Source organism: Diuraphis noxia, unplaced genomic scaffold (assembly GCF_037042655.1).
Source record: "Diuraphis noxia isolate RWA-SAM2 unplaced genomic scaffold, SU_Dnox_SAM2 contig0003, whole genome shotgun sequence".
NCBI classification, from domain to species: domain Eukaryota; kingdom Metazoa; phylum Arthropoda; class Insecta; order Hemiptera; family Aphididae; genus Diuraphis; species Diuraphis noxia.
In genome coordinates this window covers 7102605-7122273 of record NW_028301713.1, presented here as the reverse complement: position 1 = coordinate 7122273, position 19669 = coordinate 7102605, and the positions used below count along the sequence as shown (strand labels likewise).

The 19669-nt window shown below is 28.6% G+C and overlaps 2 protein-coding genes and 1 long non-coding RNA gene across 4 annotated transcripts in view; 1 reads left to right on the top strand and 2 right to left on the bottom strand.

The window, feature by feature from the left end:
• Positions 1–385: 385 nt before the first annotated feature.
• On the bottom strand, positions 386–9528 carry LOC107163103 (diamine acetyltransferase 1-like). Its single transcript, XM_015510347.2, has 4 exons — positions 9162–9528; positions 2613–2664; positions 2084–2155; positions 386–1311 (listed from the first exon to the last, which is right to left on the bottom strand). The coding sequence occupies exons 1-4, from the start codon at positions 9279–9281 to the stop codon at positions 1160–1162; spliced, it is 396 nt and encodes a 131-aa protein (XP_015365833.1). The 5' UTR covers positions 9282–9528; the 3' UTR covers positions 386–1159.
• Positions 3252–16213, top strand: LOC149056644 (uncharacterized). Its single transcript, XR_016191140.1, has 4 exons — positions 3252–3632; positions 10780–10919; positions 10974–11081; positions 15861–16213. It is a non-coding gene; the product is annotated as an uncharacterized LOC149056644 (long non-coding RNA).
• The window catches only part of LOC107163095 (L-xylulose reductase-like), a 29204-nt gene continuing 21129 nt past the window's right edge, over positions 11595–19669 (bottom strand). The window contains exons 1-6 of one of the 2 annotated variants that reach the window (XM_015510335.2): positions 16761–17049; positions 13547–13713; positions 13127–13373; positions 12320–12434; positions 11935–12145; positions 11595–11791 (exon numbers count right to left, since the gene is read on the bottom strand). In XM_015510335.2, coding sequence (XP_015365821.2) covers positions 11688–11791; positions 11935–12145; positions 12320–12434; positions 13127–13373; positions 13547–13691 — 822 coding nt within the window. In that variant the 5' untranslated portion in view covers positions 13692–13713; positions 16761–17049 and the 3' untranslated portion in view covers positions 11595–11687. Of the gene's footprint in view, positions 11792–11934; positions 12146–12319; positions 12435–13126; positions 13374–13546; positions 13714–16760; positions 17050–19669 lie in introns of those variants that run through there. The other variant, XM_089224519.1, reaches the window with a different exon arrangement.

The following is a 19669-nucleotide window of genomic DNA, read 5'->3' as shown; positions in this document are numbered from 1 at the left end:
TGAAAAAGCTAGAGTTGGCCCTGATAGGTATTATTATAGTGGAATTTAAGGATCCTGTATATAACCTAATGATTAGGTAGGTCCTAATCTATTCACCTGTGCAAGACACTGAGAAGTCGAAAATGAATTTACTTGTTACTCTAACGGTATAGTTATGTATGCCTGACGATTCTTTAGATTTCGGAGTAGTTTGTTATAAATAGAATACAAAAGTAGTGAGGCTTATATTATTAAAGCTACCTATATTATAAGGTACACATCATAAAAAACTGAGGGAATTGTTAAATATTATTTCTACCCCCTTTCTTCTCACCACACACTAACACTAAGTGGTTACGTCGATGCTGAAAAAAATACACATATAAATAAAATAATAAACTATTGATACGATTCGATCTCGTCTGCCATCTGCTTTAATTATTTATATACACGATCTGATTTAAATCAATAACACAATAAGTAATCATAACAATTAAAAATATAATATGAGATTTATAGGTCGACGATGTTTGGCGTGGTTCGTCGTTCATCGATGCTAATAACGTAGAGGAAGTCGAGTACTCAAGTGCAGCGTGTATATACAAAGACTCCGGTTTCACGAGTTGCTGAACGTGACAAATAGTTACATTATATATTTATATAATTGTTTATTACAGATATTAAGAACGAGTTGCCACTTTTCATTAAAAATATCTATTCTAAAAAGTGTCGTTGGAGCACGCGGAGCGCAGTAAAGCTTGTCGCTGGCGTTGAAAACCCCGAAAATCAAAGTGTCATCGTCACGGTGATAGATACAATCATTGATTATAAATACTAGTATTTATAATCAATTATACCTAAAATGTAGGAATAATTAATAATAATGTATAATATCGACGCGGCCCGGTATTTTTCATTTAGCCGCAACAAATATTGTAACGATGTGAGTATAATAAAATAATGTTTTCGTCCATTTCCAGTAGTCGACATTTGGCGTTTTCTTTTTTTTTAATATCATACAATTACACGAAGATGGTTATAATATTGTTATTATTATTGCTATTGACAGGTTTAACACATTTTGCATTGGGCGCGTCGATGGGTATATATATTATTATAGTTGGTATGGTTGAGACACGGTTAGGGCGATTGGCATCTCGTCCACCTCCGTGATTCAAATTCAATAGATTTGAATCGTTTTCTCGAAGAGTGCATGTTCGACGTGTTTCTGTCGATAAGGTTTAGACACGTACAGCGCTTCGAGAAACACTTGTTGGCCAGTCGCTTTCTCGAATGATCGAAACCATAGTACGAATCCAATGATAATGTCTTCTACATGACAAAAATAAAGCATCGATTAAGCAGGCATCTAACTACCACTGTATTGCGGATATTTATTAATATTATGGTGATTAGGTATAGGCAGCTAGATGTGGAGGGATAAAGAGGATAATACTTCGGGTATTTTGTCCGGCAACATCCTGTGTTTGACATTATATGTAATAGATTTTATAAAGAAATAGGTATTGGGTGGCCACTCGTATTGTACGGATGTCGAGCAGTGGACAATAAAATATAACACATGTCGAGTGCAATAAAGATCAGGACGCCAATAAAGTAGATTCGTAATTTGTCGAGTAACTAATTTCTGTATAATAATTTTCTTATGGGGTAGCGAATCAATGCCAATTATATATATACTGAAGGATAATAGGTTAAGTCATATTATGAGGGAGCAGACTTGATGGCGTCATTGAGAGACGACAACGACTATGAATGTAGATGGTAAGATATGTAGAGGATGATTGAAGAAAATGATAAGAGATGAAGACACAATAGAGAGAATGGCACAAAAATAGTAGCTTAGGTGAGTAAAAAAGAAGTGGAGGACATCGCTATGGAGATATTGGACAAATATAGCCAACACCAGATAGTTGAGGGCGAATGATGAAGAAAAATATCGATTGACAGTTATAGGTAATAACACTTAATACGATTTCGAAAATCCTGATTTGGTTCAAGTCTAGGTTTGTAAAATTACTATCTACAATACAAATTAAATGTCAAATGTTAATATAGAATTGAAATTAAAAAAAAAAATTACCTTCTTTTCTAGTTTTTGCTATGTAACATTGGAAACTTGGATTTTGAGATTCAAATCCATCCCTCTTAAAAGCTAAAAATACATAGGTAATATTATAATAGTGACGATATAATATGTTATAATTAATTAGGAGATTGTCTTAATCAACAAAATGCTTATTCGTTTTAATTGATCGTTGAAGATATAATTTTACTAAGCATAAATGTATAATATAAGCATAAATTATTTGTTTAATCATTTCACGAAGATTGGAACTTGAAAGTGGGGTTTTTTCGTTCCTACCAAGAGCTATTTTTTTTTTCTATAAAGATTTAAAAAAACTTAGAAAACGTATTAGAATTCGTCATAAAGTTGACTTGTAGATATTGAAATAATTAAATCACCTTTTTCTTAAAAAAAAAATAAACAAAAATAATAATTGTAGGTACTTAATAATATTCTTTGTTGTACGTATTGGCCGAGTTCAACTGCATTATAAAATTTATAATGTTCCAACTTGTGTATATTTTAGTATTTAAATATCACTCACTGTCTTTATTTAACTGTCTGCAGCTCGGTATACCGTATTCAGAATAATATTCCTAAAAAAACGAAAAATAATTAGGTTTAATTTTTAAAAATCAAAATAATATCATGCACAATAAGTACGTATACAACATAATATACAGTGGAGGCAATACCCAGCTTTTTAAAATTTCAATTTTTACCTCTACACTAATTTTGAGCCACTTTGAGCACTTTATATATATATATTTTATTAGATTTTAGTCTTTAGAGACCACGACACTGTCGACACTTCGACAGTAATTATTATACAAATATACCAAACAGGCTTATAAATATAATATATTTTAATAAAGGCATCACTTAGATATAAATGGATTATAGAAATTATCGATCGGTTTGTGCAATAATCACTCAGAACCACTCGCATTCTAAGAGACTCGCCACAGTGATAAGATTGCGTAGGTATAGGTAATATTATGTATAATAATAACACATTGTTCACGCCTATATTTACGCCACTCTAAAGTTAGAGTGAATTATTATAGCATAATAAGCCACTTAAAATTAGTATTATACGTGTATTTTTCCTATAAATCATAATCCGAATTTAAAGATTAAACTTTTACATGCAAATAGCACAGCAGTAGCCTGCCGTAATACTGTCGTACTAGATTATAACGTTTAAATACCTATAAATAGGTACGTCGCGATCAACGAATGTCTTTTGTTATCATTGGTGAACTTGTAAATTGTATTACCTGTATTCTATGGGTACTATTTTTCGTGATATCTAATATAATAATATTACTTAAGTTTACTTAATATGTTATTGCGTAAGTACCTACTTGCCGTTTATTATAAAAACGAACGTCGTCGGTACACAATTATAACGATTTTGACGGATACTGACCGTTTATTGTTCCTTCGTGTATTGGCTGTTTTTATAATATTTCTACCTTATGAGTGGTTCGAGAATACAAATTTTCATCACAAATATGTTATCAAAGGAGAGATGTTATTGAATGTCCGATGACCACAGCGAGTATATTATATAATTTAAATATTATGTTCAATAAAGTTGGTAACCAATGATAATTTCATTAAATGATCAATTGCTTTTATCACAAACTCCACTGTAGGGTCTATTAGTGGAGATACCTAACCGTTGCCAAAATTATAGACGTTTTTAAACGTTTATAATTTCCCAAAAACATTTATAACTAGGTATACAAACAAATAATTTATGGTGATCTCAAATCACTAAAAATAATATATTAACAAATAATAATTTCTAAAATCTAATTAGATAAGTTTAATTAACATATTATTTTGTTGATCTGAACATTGTTGAAGTGTGACATTGCATGTCGTTGACCAATATTGGTCGTAATCTGGCGATTAGTTGCTAACTACTAATCGAAGACACTGCTCCAAATGATCATCATCAGAGAGCGTAGATCGGTTAGGTGATCGCGTGTCCCTAAAAATAAATTCTAATATGATCGACTTTGAAATTGTCCGCGGTCCAGTGGCGCAACTACCGGGGGGGTTGGGAGTGTCAAACACCGGGGCCCCTGGGCCCCAGCCTAAATAAAATAATATATTTCCATATTTGATAATAAGTTTCACAATAAATATAAAAATCATGACATTTTGATAATTAATATTTATATACCTATTTATAATTTATACATAATGATTAGTACAGTGAAATTATTGCATTTATTTTGCATCTTTTTTGTGAATGCTTATATACAGTGATGTAGTCCTAAAAAAAAATCATCGGTAAATGCCTTAATCATTGTAAAAAAAAATTTGGGGCTTATGCCCTACAACCCCCCTCCCCCCAGTCATCCCATCATTATTCAGTACTTGTACAATCCAAAATCTATTTGTCTATATAATATACCTACAATAGAACCTCATAAATTATGATTGATATATTTTAACCTCATTTTTTGAATACGGGTAAACAAGGATCTAAGATAGGTATCTTTAAATCATGGGTAAACGTAAACCCAATCAACTGATCGAGATTCGCTTCTATATTGTTCTATGACAATAGTAAACAATTTACGACGCTTATCTTTTTTTTGTTATTGAATATCAAAATTTAATATATTATACTACCCAATAATATTTCCTAAATAAATTTTATTGCCTAGGTATAATTGGGTAACGTTAATACGTATGGTTCATGCCTTCATGGTCAGTGTACCCGCAAACCACGATTTTCGTACACGCATGACGCATTACCACTGCTTATAAATATGTTTGGTTTCAGACGTTTCAGTGTTAATTCAAATACATTTTCTTTTTCTTAAGTGAAAACAAATTTAAAATACTTTTAACAATATAGTTTTCATCATATTACTCTAAAATATATAAAATATTAAAATGTATAGTATATAAATGACTAGTGTACCTAGTCTTAAAAGTTATAATTTTTATAAGAATATTATGATTTATGTTGTTATTTGGTTGGTAAAACTTTTAATAAATCTATTAACTTAATTTTAATACATGGTATTGATAATGAATAGTAATTACCACTTCCATTTCAGTAAACTGATTAGAAACAGTTGTTACAACTTACAAGTGTATAAGTATAAGTTATATAATTAAATACATTACCTAATTTTTCCCTTTTGGCAATTTATCATTTTATCGACCAAATTTTGTTCACAATAATAAGCATAAATAATTTTAATTAGGGCCCCTTAGTTAAAAGTGACACTAGTGCCCCAGTTAGCCTAGTTGCGCCACTGCCGCGGTCGACGTCGCCCCTGTTATAGAGTAGTAAGTTTAATATTAAATATTTTAATACCTATGTTATATTATATATTATATGTCTTGTACAGTTGTTGTAGTTCGTATGCCTATGTGTCGCTTTGTATATTTATTATTTATATGCGTATTATAAATCAATAATAATAAATTATAATATGTATAATAAAATAAAATATAATAAAATTATTATTATTATAATTGTTTTTTATTAATATTACTACAAATAACAGTATCTATTACATTGTCATACTTAAAATAATTTATCGCAGAATAATTATTATTCTAGGTGTAGCGTGTTACGTATATAGGCATATACACGGCAGATAAAAATGTATATATACAGATGATAAACCCTCTTAAGAGCGGAACGCCACACTCATACGTGTTTTTCAATTTTACATTAAAAATGGATATCATATAGAATATGTACATTCAACCAAAACAATTTCAGTGGATTCAGTGGCGCCCATCGTAAGGTACCAAGTGGTGCAATTGCACTGGTTTCTCGTAGGTCCCGGGGCCTACATGGCTACATACATTCGGGGGCCCCACTCTTGTCTCTTGATCAAACACTATAAATACATAACTATTCATTTGGTCCATCTGAAGACTTAGATCGTTGAATAAAGCGTAGAGTTAGCAAAATATGCAAAATATGCAAACAAATAAATTTGGAGGCCCTATAGTTATAACTGCACTGGTTCGTGGAAAACCTGTGGACGCCACTGAGTGGATTCACCGAGTGTGAAAAGTGGATCAGTGGATTGAACATTTATCTATTATTAAACTTAAAGGCAAGAACATTATCCATTAGTTGTTTACAATATTTTGATTTTCAAGTGAGTTTTTAATTTTTAATAAAATTTTACATAGATATATTTTATAAGTTGCCTTAAAATAAGACACCATTGTAAAAATACATAATAATAACTATAATAATGTTACGAATAATGTATCTATTTTCAAACCAACAATTGTAACTGTATAGGTATACACCTAACCTATACTAGCAACCCCTAACTACGGATGGTCGGATAATATCCGGATATAACTATAATACTCGTGGTAGATATTTCGACGTACGTTTAGAAACCTAAAACCAACAAGAGCACACAGATATCAATACCTATGTTCTTACCTTAAATGCTTTATTAAACCTTAAAGTTTGATAATTGGTCGATTAAATTCTAATTTTTTAGTCAATAACACATTATTACCTATTGGAACTGGTGCATTTTGATGTTTTTAGCAAGACGCGCGGGTACGGCATTGAGATAATAGCGATCACGTAACGGTCGTCGATTATCGTGTGTCGGTTATTATTTCTACTCGTGAACATCGCTTTTCACGATTGGCCGCGGTAGCCGATAAGCCGATAGGCAACACGTGTTGTAGTCGTGCACACGCGTTCATTCAATCACTGTATACATCTATATAGACGTCGTACAATATTGTAATAGTTATAATTTATACATAGGTTGGTAGGTACATTGCTTAAGTCCGATAGATGTCTGCGTATATTAATTTATTATCTACTCATTATAGAAGCGTGTGTTCCTTACAAAAATAGGCTGACACGTGCACAGTGTCAAATGCCAACAATTCGAATCCGGTTTCTTAGCCCAATAACCCGCGGGGCCAAATTCAATATTATCTGTATTATTATTGCAGGTTCTCGACCTTTTCATATCTTCGTCCCACCTGTCCCACCTTTGAGCTTTTTTTAATTGGATATCTTTCATAAATCATTATTATACTTGCATACCATTTTATTTTGTTTGAAACTTCAAAATGACATGTTTATAAAATATCATTAAATGCACAAAAAGAAAATTAAATAATTTTAATATTAATAACGATCTATTCCATTTTTTTAGCGTAAGTACCACCGTACCACTAGTGGTACATGTTATATAGATTGATATGTATTTCATTCGTATAGAGTTATAGATGTATAATTATAGTATGTTTGGGTGCTTTCGATCGTCTTTGTCGGCAGATTGTATAGTAACACAACAGGTTAATAATATCTATAGATTATTATTTGAAATAGGTACATATAAGAAGGTATACGTTGTATTGTATAACAATATGCCTTCATACTCATACAAAATGTCGGTCGAATGTGCATTGGATATATTAAAATAAAATATAAATAACTACGTAATTAACTTACTATTCGTTCGAAATCTAATCAAGACTTTTATGAACGGAATTTACCGGAAAAATCATTTTGATTCAAAATTTGAAATGAACTATAGGTATTATGTATTATTTGATACTTTTCTGTCATTCAAAAAAATTTAAACTGGTAAATATATATATATATTACTTTCAACAATGTTGTAGGCACCTAATAATAAATTACTTCATAATTTTATGTGAAATTTCATAATTAAACTTAACTATTGAGAACACAACACGCACTTGATCCATACCTTCTTCAAATCCATCGGCATTGACACAAAAATTTAATGTAGTTAAGATAAAACTACACTGCTAAAAATATAATGTAAATATACAATATCACTGTAAAATCCACATATACCACAACTGTAACGTAATCTTAATTTAGAACTTAGTTATTTATTTGTTTATTTACTTATTAATCATAATGTAACCACAACCACAGGCTAATGACCTAGCTGTTGAAGCTTTTAATATCAATAAAAAAAAAAACTTAACTATTTTCGAGAAAATATGAGTAATATTTAAAATAATCATCTTGATACCTTATATATTATGACGTACGAGTATGGCTGGGGTTGAAAATCCAGAATCGGTGATTTGATCAAGGACAGACGTGACTGAAATATCAAGTAGATATTTGGGGTGGCCACTGACTTTCACTTGCATTTTAATTTTAAATGTTATCACTTAAAATGTATAGCAGACTCTTTTAATGTTAGTAATATTATTAATATACGGTGACGATAATAATTAATAATAATTTTGAGTGCTTTACAATAAGTAATGAGTTATGACATAATTCGTCGTAGGACCGAACCAAATGGACTAATATTTCCATCCGGGACGTATTGAAAGCCATAAAACGAAGTACAGGGTGAGTGACCAATCACAGTTTTTATTGATTACATATAATTCACATGTCACATTAGTACATTTTACATAATATTGTGTATGTGCTATCCAGTATCCAGACTACTTAGTGACGTTTAACTATTCACTTTTTTGTTTTTTCTACCTTACAAACTACCTAATCAATAATGCTTATGTATGTATACAAAGCAAGATATTAAAAAAATATACAAAAAAATATTTTAAATTAAAATGGATACTTTTAGTGGGCTATTGCCTATTATTATTGTTAAATTTTAAATTTTAAATAAAAAAGATGCATTTTTAAAACATGGATTTTGAATTATTACCAATTAAATCATTTTTAATACTATAGAAATGGCACATAATAACAAGTATAATATTATAATTAATTTAAAAGTTGAACAAATTATTTTTATTTTCAAATTTTAGTCGTATAATATTTTACCATGTATCAATTATTGTGTGAATAAAATATCGAACATGTAGATGGGAATTTAAGTTTAAAATTAAATACGATTAAAATGAGTTACCTATCTATGTATAAAGAGTAAAATAAACATTATTATTGGTTATTTAACCCATCATATTTTGATTAATTAATATTATAAAGTAAGGTACCCAAAGTGGCACAACGCTGTTTATGATGTATAATTTGTTTTTTAATTATTATTTTATAATATTACTAAAAAAATGTAGAATAATAACAGAACAATCTTACTTGAACCAACTCGTAGATTTGGTCACAGTCATCAATCATGGCTGGACAGATGACGAAATTAACTTGTGGGACGCCTTCTACTAATGATTCCATAGCGCATAATGCTTTTACTCGGCTCATTTTGTTTTATTAAAGATAAATTAGACTTGTTTGATGATTTATATTTAAAATGGCGAGCTTAATGCTGATATTGAATATTTATAGTTATAAATAGGTATAGTATATATATTTTATTATTAATAAAATATTAAAATACCTATATTATATTGTATTTATTTATTATATGTGTTTTGCATATGTAAAATAATTAATTCAAATGAAAAAAAAAAAAATGAATTGAACTAAGTATATGAATTTGTTATAATTTACAAGTCTTATACGTTGACTAGACGTTACCTAAATGAAACATTAATTTTGAAGTATAACCTTATATATTTTGTTCGCGCGCTAACTATTTATTTAATGGATAGTTAAACAAAATAATATCAAGAGTTAACATTGAGATAAAAATGCGCGCTTGACTGGTGTACAGAGTGGTAGAAAAAATAACTTTTTTTGATAACTCGTTTGTTATCCGGTAAATTCATCTTGACTAATAAGATAATATATTTATTACGTATATATACGATAGATAGTTGCATTTGAAATTTTTAAAGTTTTTTACCGTTGTCTCTTATTTGGATGTGATTCACATTCGTTTCGATGTTGACGGTGAGGTTTTAAATCTATAATGTTTAATTAACCATATTATTATGATTATATAATTACCTAATTTTAAATAAAGTATTTAATTAGACTATAGGTAGATACTAGGTATAGTATTTAGTCTATATTAATCTATATTATAAAGTACATTTTCATCGCAAACACTTCATACTTTTACGTTAGGAATCTATTACAACAAAATAATACCGATAAAAATATTTTTATTTTTAAAAATTATGCGTCGTATCAGTGTGTTTTTTAACATTTTTATTCTTGAAATAGAACTATGACGTGTAGCTTCTGTACCTACCAAACTGAAGGTACAATATAAATCTATTTTTATTTTTTTTAACTCATTTTATTTTTACATATTTATATGTATCATTATAATACTATAACATAGGTATTTATTTCGATGATCTCCCGTATAATAAAACACATTAAATATTTAAATTGATAAGGTATACTTAATTCGGAAATACTATCGTAGAATACTATAATGTCATGAACTATTGGACATTTGTACTCATTATAATATTGTATTAAAATTTAAAACTAAAATATCGAGAGAAAAAATTGACGTACGATGACCAAGCCTATGTTACGATTTAATTAATTAATAATAATAATAATAATAATAAGTTAAATCTACAATTAACTTTTAACTAATTTTTAACCTAACTTGTGGTTAGGACATTAAACCATGAAATCGAGTGAGATTTGATGCTATCAGTCGAAGATGGTGTAGAATTGTTTAGTGTTGTTAAAAATTAATTTTGTTTTGATAATATAATGGTATTACAATTTTAAAACCCATAATCGACGAAAAAATCTTTATAATAATTTTAACGATTGTAAAATGTTTTGATACTAAACATGTTTGATGTTATTCAAATTCATTTTTTGTATTAAGGTACCACAATTCCGAAAGTTTTAAATGCAAAACAGAGTGATAGAGTTTGCATATTTGTCTCAAACAAATGAGAAAAAAGGTCATTGGCAAAATATAAAGTGCTAATTCAAACTATTTATGATTTTTAAATAAATAAAGAGGTAGGTACTAAAAAATGAATATAATTATATAATATATATTGATAAATTATCTAGGTACTATTGAGTTAAGAACAAATGAAGAACAGCTAGGATACAGATCGTATGCAGTCACATAATAATTAGAAGTATTCTCGTATGAACGACAAAAATAAAAAAGTACAGGTAAATAATTATTATACCTATGTCATTAAAATAAAAAAGACACACCACCATTACAATATTAGATTATTTAGATTTATTAATTACCTATATTGTTTTGTAGTTTGTAAGAGATAGTGGTTCCGGTCGCTAAAATATTGATTGTATAAACAGGTTATTCTGAGTCCTGATTACAATATTTATAACTATTTATTAAAGTATAATTCCAGTAATAAGTTGTTCATATCATAATAAAACAGTAACCATATTTTGACACATTATTTTGCGATGAAATTACCTACTTTAATACCTTATAAGATTTTGAAACAAAAAAAATAATGATAAATTTAATTTAAAAAATTAAATAAACTGATAGTTGTTGATTTGCAATATGTTCAAAAAAATCGTGTAGATTGGCTAGTTTGTGTGACATGATGTCATAATAAGAACAACAGTTGTATGATTTTAAAAGATTCAAGACTTACAAGTTACAGAGATAATTTAAATGCATGATTAAAATAAAACGCACAGAGGTAATATTATTACAATTAATTTAAATTTTACTGTATAATTGTATATTATATAATGATTATTTTAATACTCTCAACATCAAAGGAAGTATCGAAATTCTTATCCAGTCATAAAACCGCCGTCTACATATAGATTCACACCATTTATCATTGCTGAATAGTCGCTCAATAAAAATATCACTGCATCAGCAATATCATTAGGTTCTGGAAAATAAATTATCAATTAGTTTATATTATAATAATATATAACTCCTGCATACAACAATAACAATATAGGTAGTCCTTAATAATAATAACACAAAATGTCACAATTGTGAACAAATAGGCACGTAAATATTTTCACTAACGTGCAAATCTCCCTAATGGTATTCTCTTCATAATCGGTTCTGATTTTTTCGGATCCGACCATGCTTTTAATCCCATATTCGTTAATACAACAGTAGGATTAACATTGTTTGTCCTTATGCCAAGCGGTCCTAATTCTATAGCCATTGTCTTTGTAATTTGGTTCACTGCTCCTTTAGATGCACAATATGAAACATGTTCTGGTATGGCTCTCTAAAAAGTAAAAATTATATTTTTTTATTTGTAGCCATAATGTATTTGATGAAAAATGTTAAGAAAACAAAATGTTTTCTGAACTGACTACTTGGTTTTTACAAGTAGCAACTGTATAATTATAGGCAATGTAAAATTTAAATAGTACAAATCATTATCAATATAAGTAATAACCTCAGATATGGTTGAAGATATATTGACTATTGATCCTTTGATTTTTGCAGCAATCATATTTTTAGCTACAGCTTGACTTGCCCTTACCACTCCTCTGGAATTTATGTTTAGTGTACTAGAAACCAAAAAATTATTTATATTATAAATTCAAACATTTATTAATAATATTAGACTTTTAAAATTGTAATGTGAAAAATGGTTATAAAGTAACTCAATAGATAATAACTAGGTACCTATACTATAGAGCTTGGATGTTTATAAATAAGTATAACCAACCATTAATAAAATAAGTAGATACTAAGCACAGACTAAACTAATGTTCTAGCTTTACTTCTCAACACTTATCAAAACATTAATTACTTCGAAATAATTAGCTTTATGTCCAGTATTTAATATATGTATTACTGTATTTTATTTTCCATTAAAAGATCATGGACTTGATACCGTATAAATTGTTTTTCAAATCAAATATAAAAGCCTAAAAATATATAGGTAACTATTATGTAAAAATTGAAAATGCTATAAAAAAAGTTTAAATGTTTAGTAGTATTACATTTAATTTTAATTTGATCTTGGGGCGTATCGTATGTGTATTAAAATAATTATCCCTTAATTGGTTCATTCACTTCTGTGTTAAGAAAATACAATAATTTGAAAATGTCTACCAATTTATAGACATTCATTTTGGGTATATAAATATACGAATAACTTATAGCTTATCGTCTTATTTGCTAGGAACGTGCCTCTACTATAGAAAATCCTAATTCCCTTTTTACAATAATACAAAAAGTTAATCTGTATTCATACTCATCCCATCCGTGTTGTGTCGTCTCCATAAATGGTTCAATGTGAGCCACTCCAGCGTTGTTCACTAAACCATGGACGGGCCCCATTTCTAAAATCTTACTATATGTCGAACCCCAATCACTAATATCCACGTTTACTTTGGTAAATTTTAGATCAGGAATGCTCGGTAGAGTATCTATATCCCTTCCGATTGCGAACACATGTGCGTCCATCGCTAACAATCTTCCAGTAATCACTTTTCCCATACCTAAAATTAATGAAAAATAATAGTTTATCATAGATGCATAGTTACATTTATTTTTCATTTTTAGTGAGAAATGGTCAATAATGAATGCGATTATAATAAGTTTATTTTAATGTATAAACAGGTCTGCAAAACTATAAATCTAGAGACTTGTATTAAATTTAAGACAATATTACCAGCACTGGCTCCAGTCACTATAAAGCTCTTGCCTTTGAAATATTCTTCCATACTCGAACGTTTTTCAACAATACTTCTGGACAGAGTTCCCATAACGCAACGGTTGTTCAAATGTGTTGATAACTTGTTGATAGAGCGAAACATTTTGATACTTTCTGTTCTTGAACTAAAAAAAAAAAAATATTATAAATTGAAAAAGTGTATGAGATAATGGCTTGTTGGATAGTAGATGTCATGTGAAGTGGTATCTCGTTATTCTTGAATAAGTCACTATAATGCAATAATGTATAATATGTAATATGTGGATATGTGTACAATTTGAATTAAATGATAAATCATTGCAACGAAAAAAAATTTTAAGCAAAGGCGCCAAAGGCGGTCTATCTTATCAGCCTATATTACTATTAGGATATTTTATGATATATTTATTTTGCTATATATTTTATAGTTTTTTACTAACTCCCAGCAATCCGGCAAGTTGAATTTATTTTCTGAAAAAATATTGCATTCATTATACTAATTAAATATTATAATAGTAGGTTTCAAATGTTTCAATATATTATTGTTATTAATTTTTGACTTTTGAGTTAAGATCGACTACCGTAGATTTGTGGTAAAATAGGCAATATATCTTTACAATAATCTATATATTTTAAATAATATGTAATTATTGTGTTTTAAAAATATAATAAAATACGTTTAAGTCCCCACGAATAATATATTTGAATTACAACAAAATGATTAAAAACCTTTTTTCGTATATAAATAACATCTAATTGAATTTAAATGTCAAAAAAAAAAAAAATGGTACTGCTTATAAAGTTAGAAAAATTTATTTTTATTTTTATTTTTAAAAGAAATATACAATCTATACAATTAAGCTCAATAAGTATATGTGAGATTAGGTTAACAAAACATTATGAGGTGACGTGAAAAGAAGCCACCCATCAGTAGTACTTAGCTTGTTTATTATGTGATTCTTACAACTTATTAGGATTAAGTTAGATTATTCCTACACCATTTCCTTTTCAGCCTGCGACGGGGATTTACAGGAAGTAACGGGATATGTATAAGCATTTTATTAGATGATTTTCATGATTTTCTAATTTATTATAAAATCGTTTATAGAAAATAACAGCTTCTTCTTCTACTGTTTTTATACCTGCTTATAAATATTAAGATTTTTTTGTTTCAGAATGATCTATTATCATGAGGAACCTTGAATTAAATTTTCAAGACTATACTATAAAAACTAAACATTAAAAAAAATTTTTTTAATATAAATTAATTAGTAACTTTTCGTGATTTTGACAAAATTTTAACTTCAAATGCTTATAAAAAATCGTGCCCTTATATTTTAAATTGCTTAAAGAACTACTTATGATGATAGCTCATACAATTTTTAAGTTTTTTTTAAGGATTCCGAACATTTTTATCAAGACTTGTACATCAATATGTAATTTGTGCACATCTAGATAGATTAGTTACCTAATTTTATTTATTAAAATTATCTTTTTTATTTATTTTGTCAACCTTCATAATTATAGATGCATTCCTGTGACTACAGTTATTACTTATTAGTCTTATCGACATGATAAATAAAAATAAAAAGTTAAATAAGCTAGGGTCTAAAAAAATTATAAGGTTTTCATATAAAAATAAATACGTATTAAAGTTTTAAGTTATTTATTTTGAAGATATCTACGTAGATAAGAAGTATTCTAGTTATTTGTTTCCGCCCAAAAGGTTTTGCTCAGACAGCAATATCGGTATATATGTCTTCTATATGTCTAAATGTATGAAGCTATCCTTTATTACTATTACCCAAAAAACATCATTGTAAAACCAACACATTTCCTATTTTGTTAAAAAACTTAAATAAAATTCAATGTAATAGATGCATTTTATTGATGTACTTACTTATAAAATATTTTTTAATTCAAAATGTTTCATTTTAATACACAGTTTTAAACATTAAAAAAATTAACATGTGTCTATAATAAAATTAGTATGTAAGTTTACAATACATAATATTATATTAAATCCTCATAACTTGCATCAAAATAAAATATCGAAAAAACTATCCTACCTATTTACTTGAATGAATAATATTTTTTTAATAACCATTTTTTCTTAATTTTAACCTAAATTCTGGTAATCCGTTATGATGGAAACGACTTTTTCTAAATTACGTGCATGATCTATGGTGACAATTAATAAGGAACCCATTTTTATGAACATTGTATCATATTGAGGGAACACATTTTACCGTTTAAATACCATTTTTACAAATCTTTTTCTTTCTTTTTGTAGAATCAGTGTTTTTGGAAACCGTTTGGATGTTAACTACCCATCACTCGGATGTAGGTAATATAAATTTAAATAATATAAGACAATAAGTCTGTAATAGAGTTTAACGTCAAACCGGATCGGAAATTCAATCGAACGTTTTGTTTAAAAATTGGCAAATTGTTTAAAGAAAACGCTTAAAAACAAAAACAACAATGTATAGATGATAGATATGCGTTATAAATTTACTGTATGCAAGACATAAGATAATAATCAAGAACTCGAAAACGTTTGTTGATTGTTGTCTATATTGTCTTAAAAGTGCTCTAGATGCATAATAATAAAAATTAAATATTATTCAGATTATTGTAAAAAAATGTACATAATTCTTCATCGGCCATTGCCGTTGTTGTTAATGGCGACGCGGCGACGGGCCGACAAGAAATCAATTTTTTTTTCATTTATTGTCTCAACTCCTACCACTACTATTATTACTATATCGATCATAATTTGGCCCCAATGACCAGAATGAATGTAAATCAAGAAAATCCCGATTTTCCGATGGATAACTTCTACCCACAGATACATGCTATACAATTGATTTTCTTCATCTCGCCGCGAGAATAATAATTGTTGTATTATTACCAATATATTTTTTTCACCTACAGTCAACCATACACAAATAAGTGTAATATTATAAATATGTTTATTTAAATCTCTATGCAACCAACAAACAGCCCCGGAATGTAACACATTCCTTAAATGATAAGAAAAACGGTTATTCACCGTAATGAAATAACCAACGAACAAAACGGAAAAAGAGAATTCGCGAAGTCATACGTAAAAAATAAATAGTATCTGTACTTATTAGTTATTTAATATAATTATTCTAAATTGTATCATAGTATATTATATGGTACCTACTTATAATAATGTGCCACGAATGTTGAACTATCGTTTTTCCAACCGACTAATATAGAATATTGGTGAACAGTTATTAAACTACTTTTAAATAAAAATTACGATATATGTATTGTGCATGCGTTTGATGATGATATTATTATGTATTTTATTCACACTGGCACACCATAGCGGACATATTTAAAAAAACTGTGTGTGACCAAGAGAAGCGACGACTTGAGAACACTACTGCGACTGCGAAGAACAGACCACTTGTATCGGAGAGTACGTATAATAATATTATTACGAGTAGATGCGACTACCGCACTACATGGCACTACTCTTGTCTTTGTCGAACGTTGTTTCTACGGTCACCGTAGCGACGACTACAATAAATTGTCCAAACCTGCAGGTATTATGTAACGGGTCGGATTCCTCGACCCAGAGTGTCGGCTGTTCCGAGCATTGAGGTTATGTGCGAAATTCAAATTTCGAACTCCTCCTTCATTCTGGGTATCAGACAATTTGAACCGAACAGTAGGTAGGGCATATTTCTTAAAAAATTAAATTTCGTATCCCCGAGACTGCAGTAGACGATTGTTTCGATGTTTAATCAAATAACCTTCGATCATAATGCACATATTATTACATACAGCATTACCCCCGGCGAAATCTATAATATCTACAGGAATTAGGCTGCAGGTCCTAGGAAAGGCCTGAAAAGTATTTTCTGGTCGGGAAATTATGCGCCGTCCAAGTTTTTTCAGTCACATTTTTTTCCATGCAACATGGGAGATGGCGATTGAACTTTAGGAGCTACAAAAATTGTACCTATTAATACTTATTTTTAATACACACCCTTAAAGGTCGAGTGACTGTAGGAAATTCGCTTACTAAAATTTCGAAAACTATAGTAACGAATATTTTTTACAAATAAATGTTTTATAATAGTGCCTATATCAATAGCTGGCAGTTTTCAAAGCCAATGGTAAACCTAATCTCACAGTACCTCTTCCTATGGGTTTTGTTCGTATATTCGATATTATGATAAATATTTCGTAATTAAATTTCTAATTTAGTATAATATAATAATTTAAGCGTAAGGCCAAGGATGATAATTTTTATTTTTATATTTTAAACCAAGCCTTGCAAAAATGGTCAACAACTAATGACACAAGTTTATAAATAATACCGAAAATGTTCGCAATGAAAACCTGCCGGTAGCTTAAGTTAGTATTATTTAAATATTTTTAATTGTCCTTGTAATTACAACAAAAGTGCCTTTCTTATCAGTCAAAGTAGCAAGAAAATATTTAAAAATAAGACCTATTTAAAAGTCATTATTATTACAACATTATAACTAACTATAGGTATGTATTATGTATTTAGTATAACAATTATAATAAAATATTGATACCTTTAACCTAACTGATCGCATTTTTAGTCAATCTTCAGTTATAGGATTTTTTTCCAAAAAAAGCTTAAAATATTTATTAATTTGTATATTTTTCATAAATATTACCTATTGTATACTTAAATTATGTAAATGACAGTTAAATTTAATATTTTAATAACCGCAATAAAACAAAAATATGCTTAATTTGTTATTGATAAATGATAACTGCTTAAGTACCATTAGTAAAAAAAAAAGTATTCATTACTATAAAAGAAGATAGATTGGCCCAAAGATGAAAACTAGGTAAAAGGTGGTACCATAGGTACTTCAAAATAAGATTAAAATAGAATCAGATTTCTAAACAATTTTTGAATAATAACAAATTATTCCATGTATTCAAATAAACAATTTTATGGGTAGGTTTTGAAATTATTTATCTTCTCGGGGGGCTAAGTCTTATAACTTTGACTATTAACCCAACTAACTTCAATAATATAAACGTCATCTCATCACTTATAATTATATATACTTAGGTCTAATTAAATCAATGTTAATTTTGAATTTTGATTAAAATATAAAAAATTAAATAATCAATAGATAATAATATTATGTATATTTTATGATATCGATTCGAAACGTTTTTTTTTGAAAAACATTTTAGTTTTCCGGTGAGCCAACCTAAATGTTTCTTAAAATTATAATAATAAACCACGACGGTCATATTATTATATTATGACCTCTAAAATATCTTTACTAGGAGGTCTGTGTTTAAATACCATATCGAGCTATCCGAAACCCTATACAATACAATATGTTATATACAATATAATTATTGTCAATTACGGGGAAAATGTTTTTCAAACATTTAGACCTTCTTGTCAACGTTGTACTGAACACAGACAAAAAAGGTACAAAAAAAAAAACAGTTCAATTGTCCAAAATGATTGGTAGATAAAACGAATCGGATAACATATTATATTATATACGACCCAACTGTTGTGTAAAATATTAGATTAATGTTTTGTTTGTCGAACACAAGAAAACTGTATGCCATATTTTAGCACGTACCTATATTTCATACAGTTATAGTGGCATAGGTGTTCTAAAACTCGGTTATTACTTATAACTATGATTATGATTACCGAGCAGAAAACGTTTTGGGACTCGTTAGACGGTAAGTTAATATTATTATATTGCCAGTGGCGGTGGACGGCAACCATGTTATACAACGACTACAACCACAACAACAACAACAACAACAACAACAATAATAATAATAATAATAATAATAATATACTAATTGTTATCTGAAACTAAAATCGTTAGTGCACGTCGTGTGTTTATATGGGTGATAGCGATGGGGTTGGTGGTGGAGACTGATAATTAGTCGAGCGCACGTTTTAGCTAGTATGTAAAATAATAATATAATATTGAATTGTTTGTGCATGGTTAGGTGTGTATGTGTGTATGGTTGTAAGTTTCGATGGCGGACGAAATGACATAATATATTTTTTCATCCGTTCACTAGATCACAGCC

Excerpts from the sequence above, each read along its gene's own strand:
- LOC107163103 (XM_015510347.2), bottom strand. The coding sequence starts at position 9,281 with ATGAGCCGAGTAAAAGCATTATGCGCTATGGAATCATTAGTAGAAGGC. Across the intron at positions 2,665-9,161 it reads AAATCTACGAGTTGGTTCAA|GAATATTATTCTGAATACGG; the intron begins GTAAGATTGTTC and ends TCGTTTTTTTAG. Across the intron at positions 2,156-2,612 it reads CAGACAGTTAAATAAAGACA|CTTTTAAGAGGGATGGATTT; the intron begins GTGAGTGATATT and ends ATGTATTTTTAG.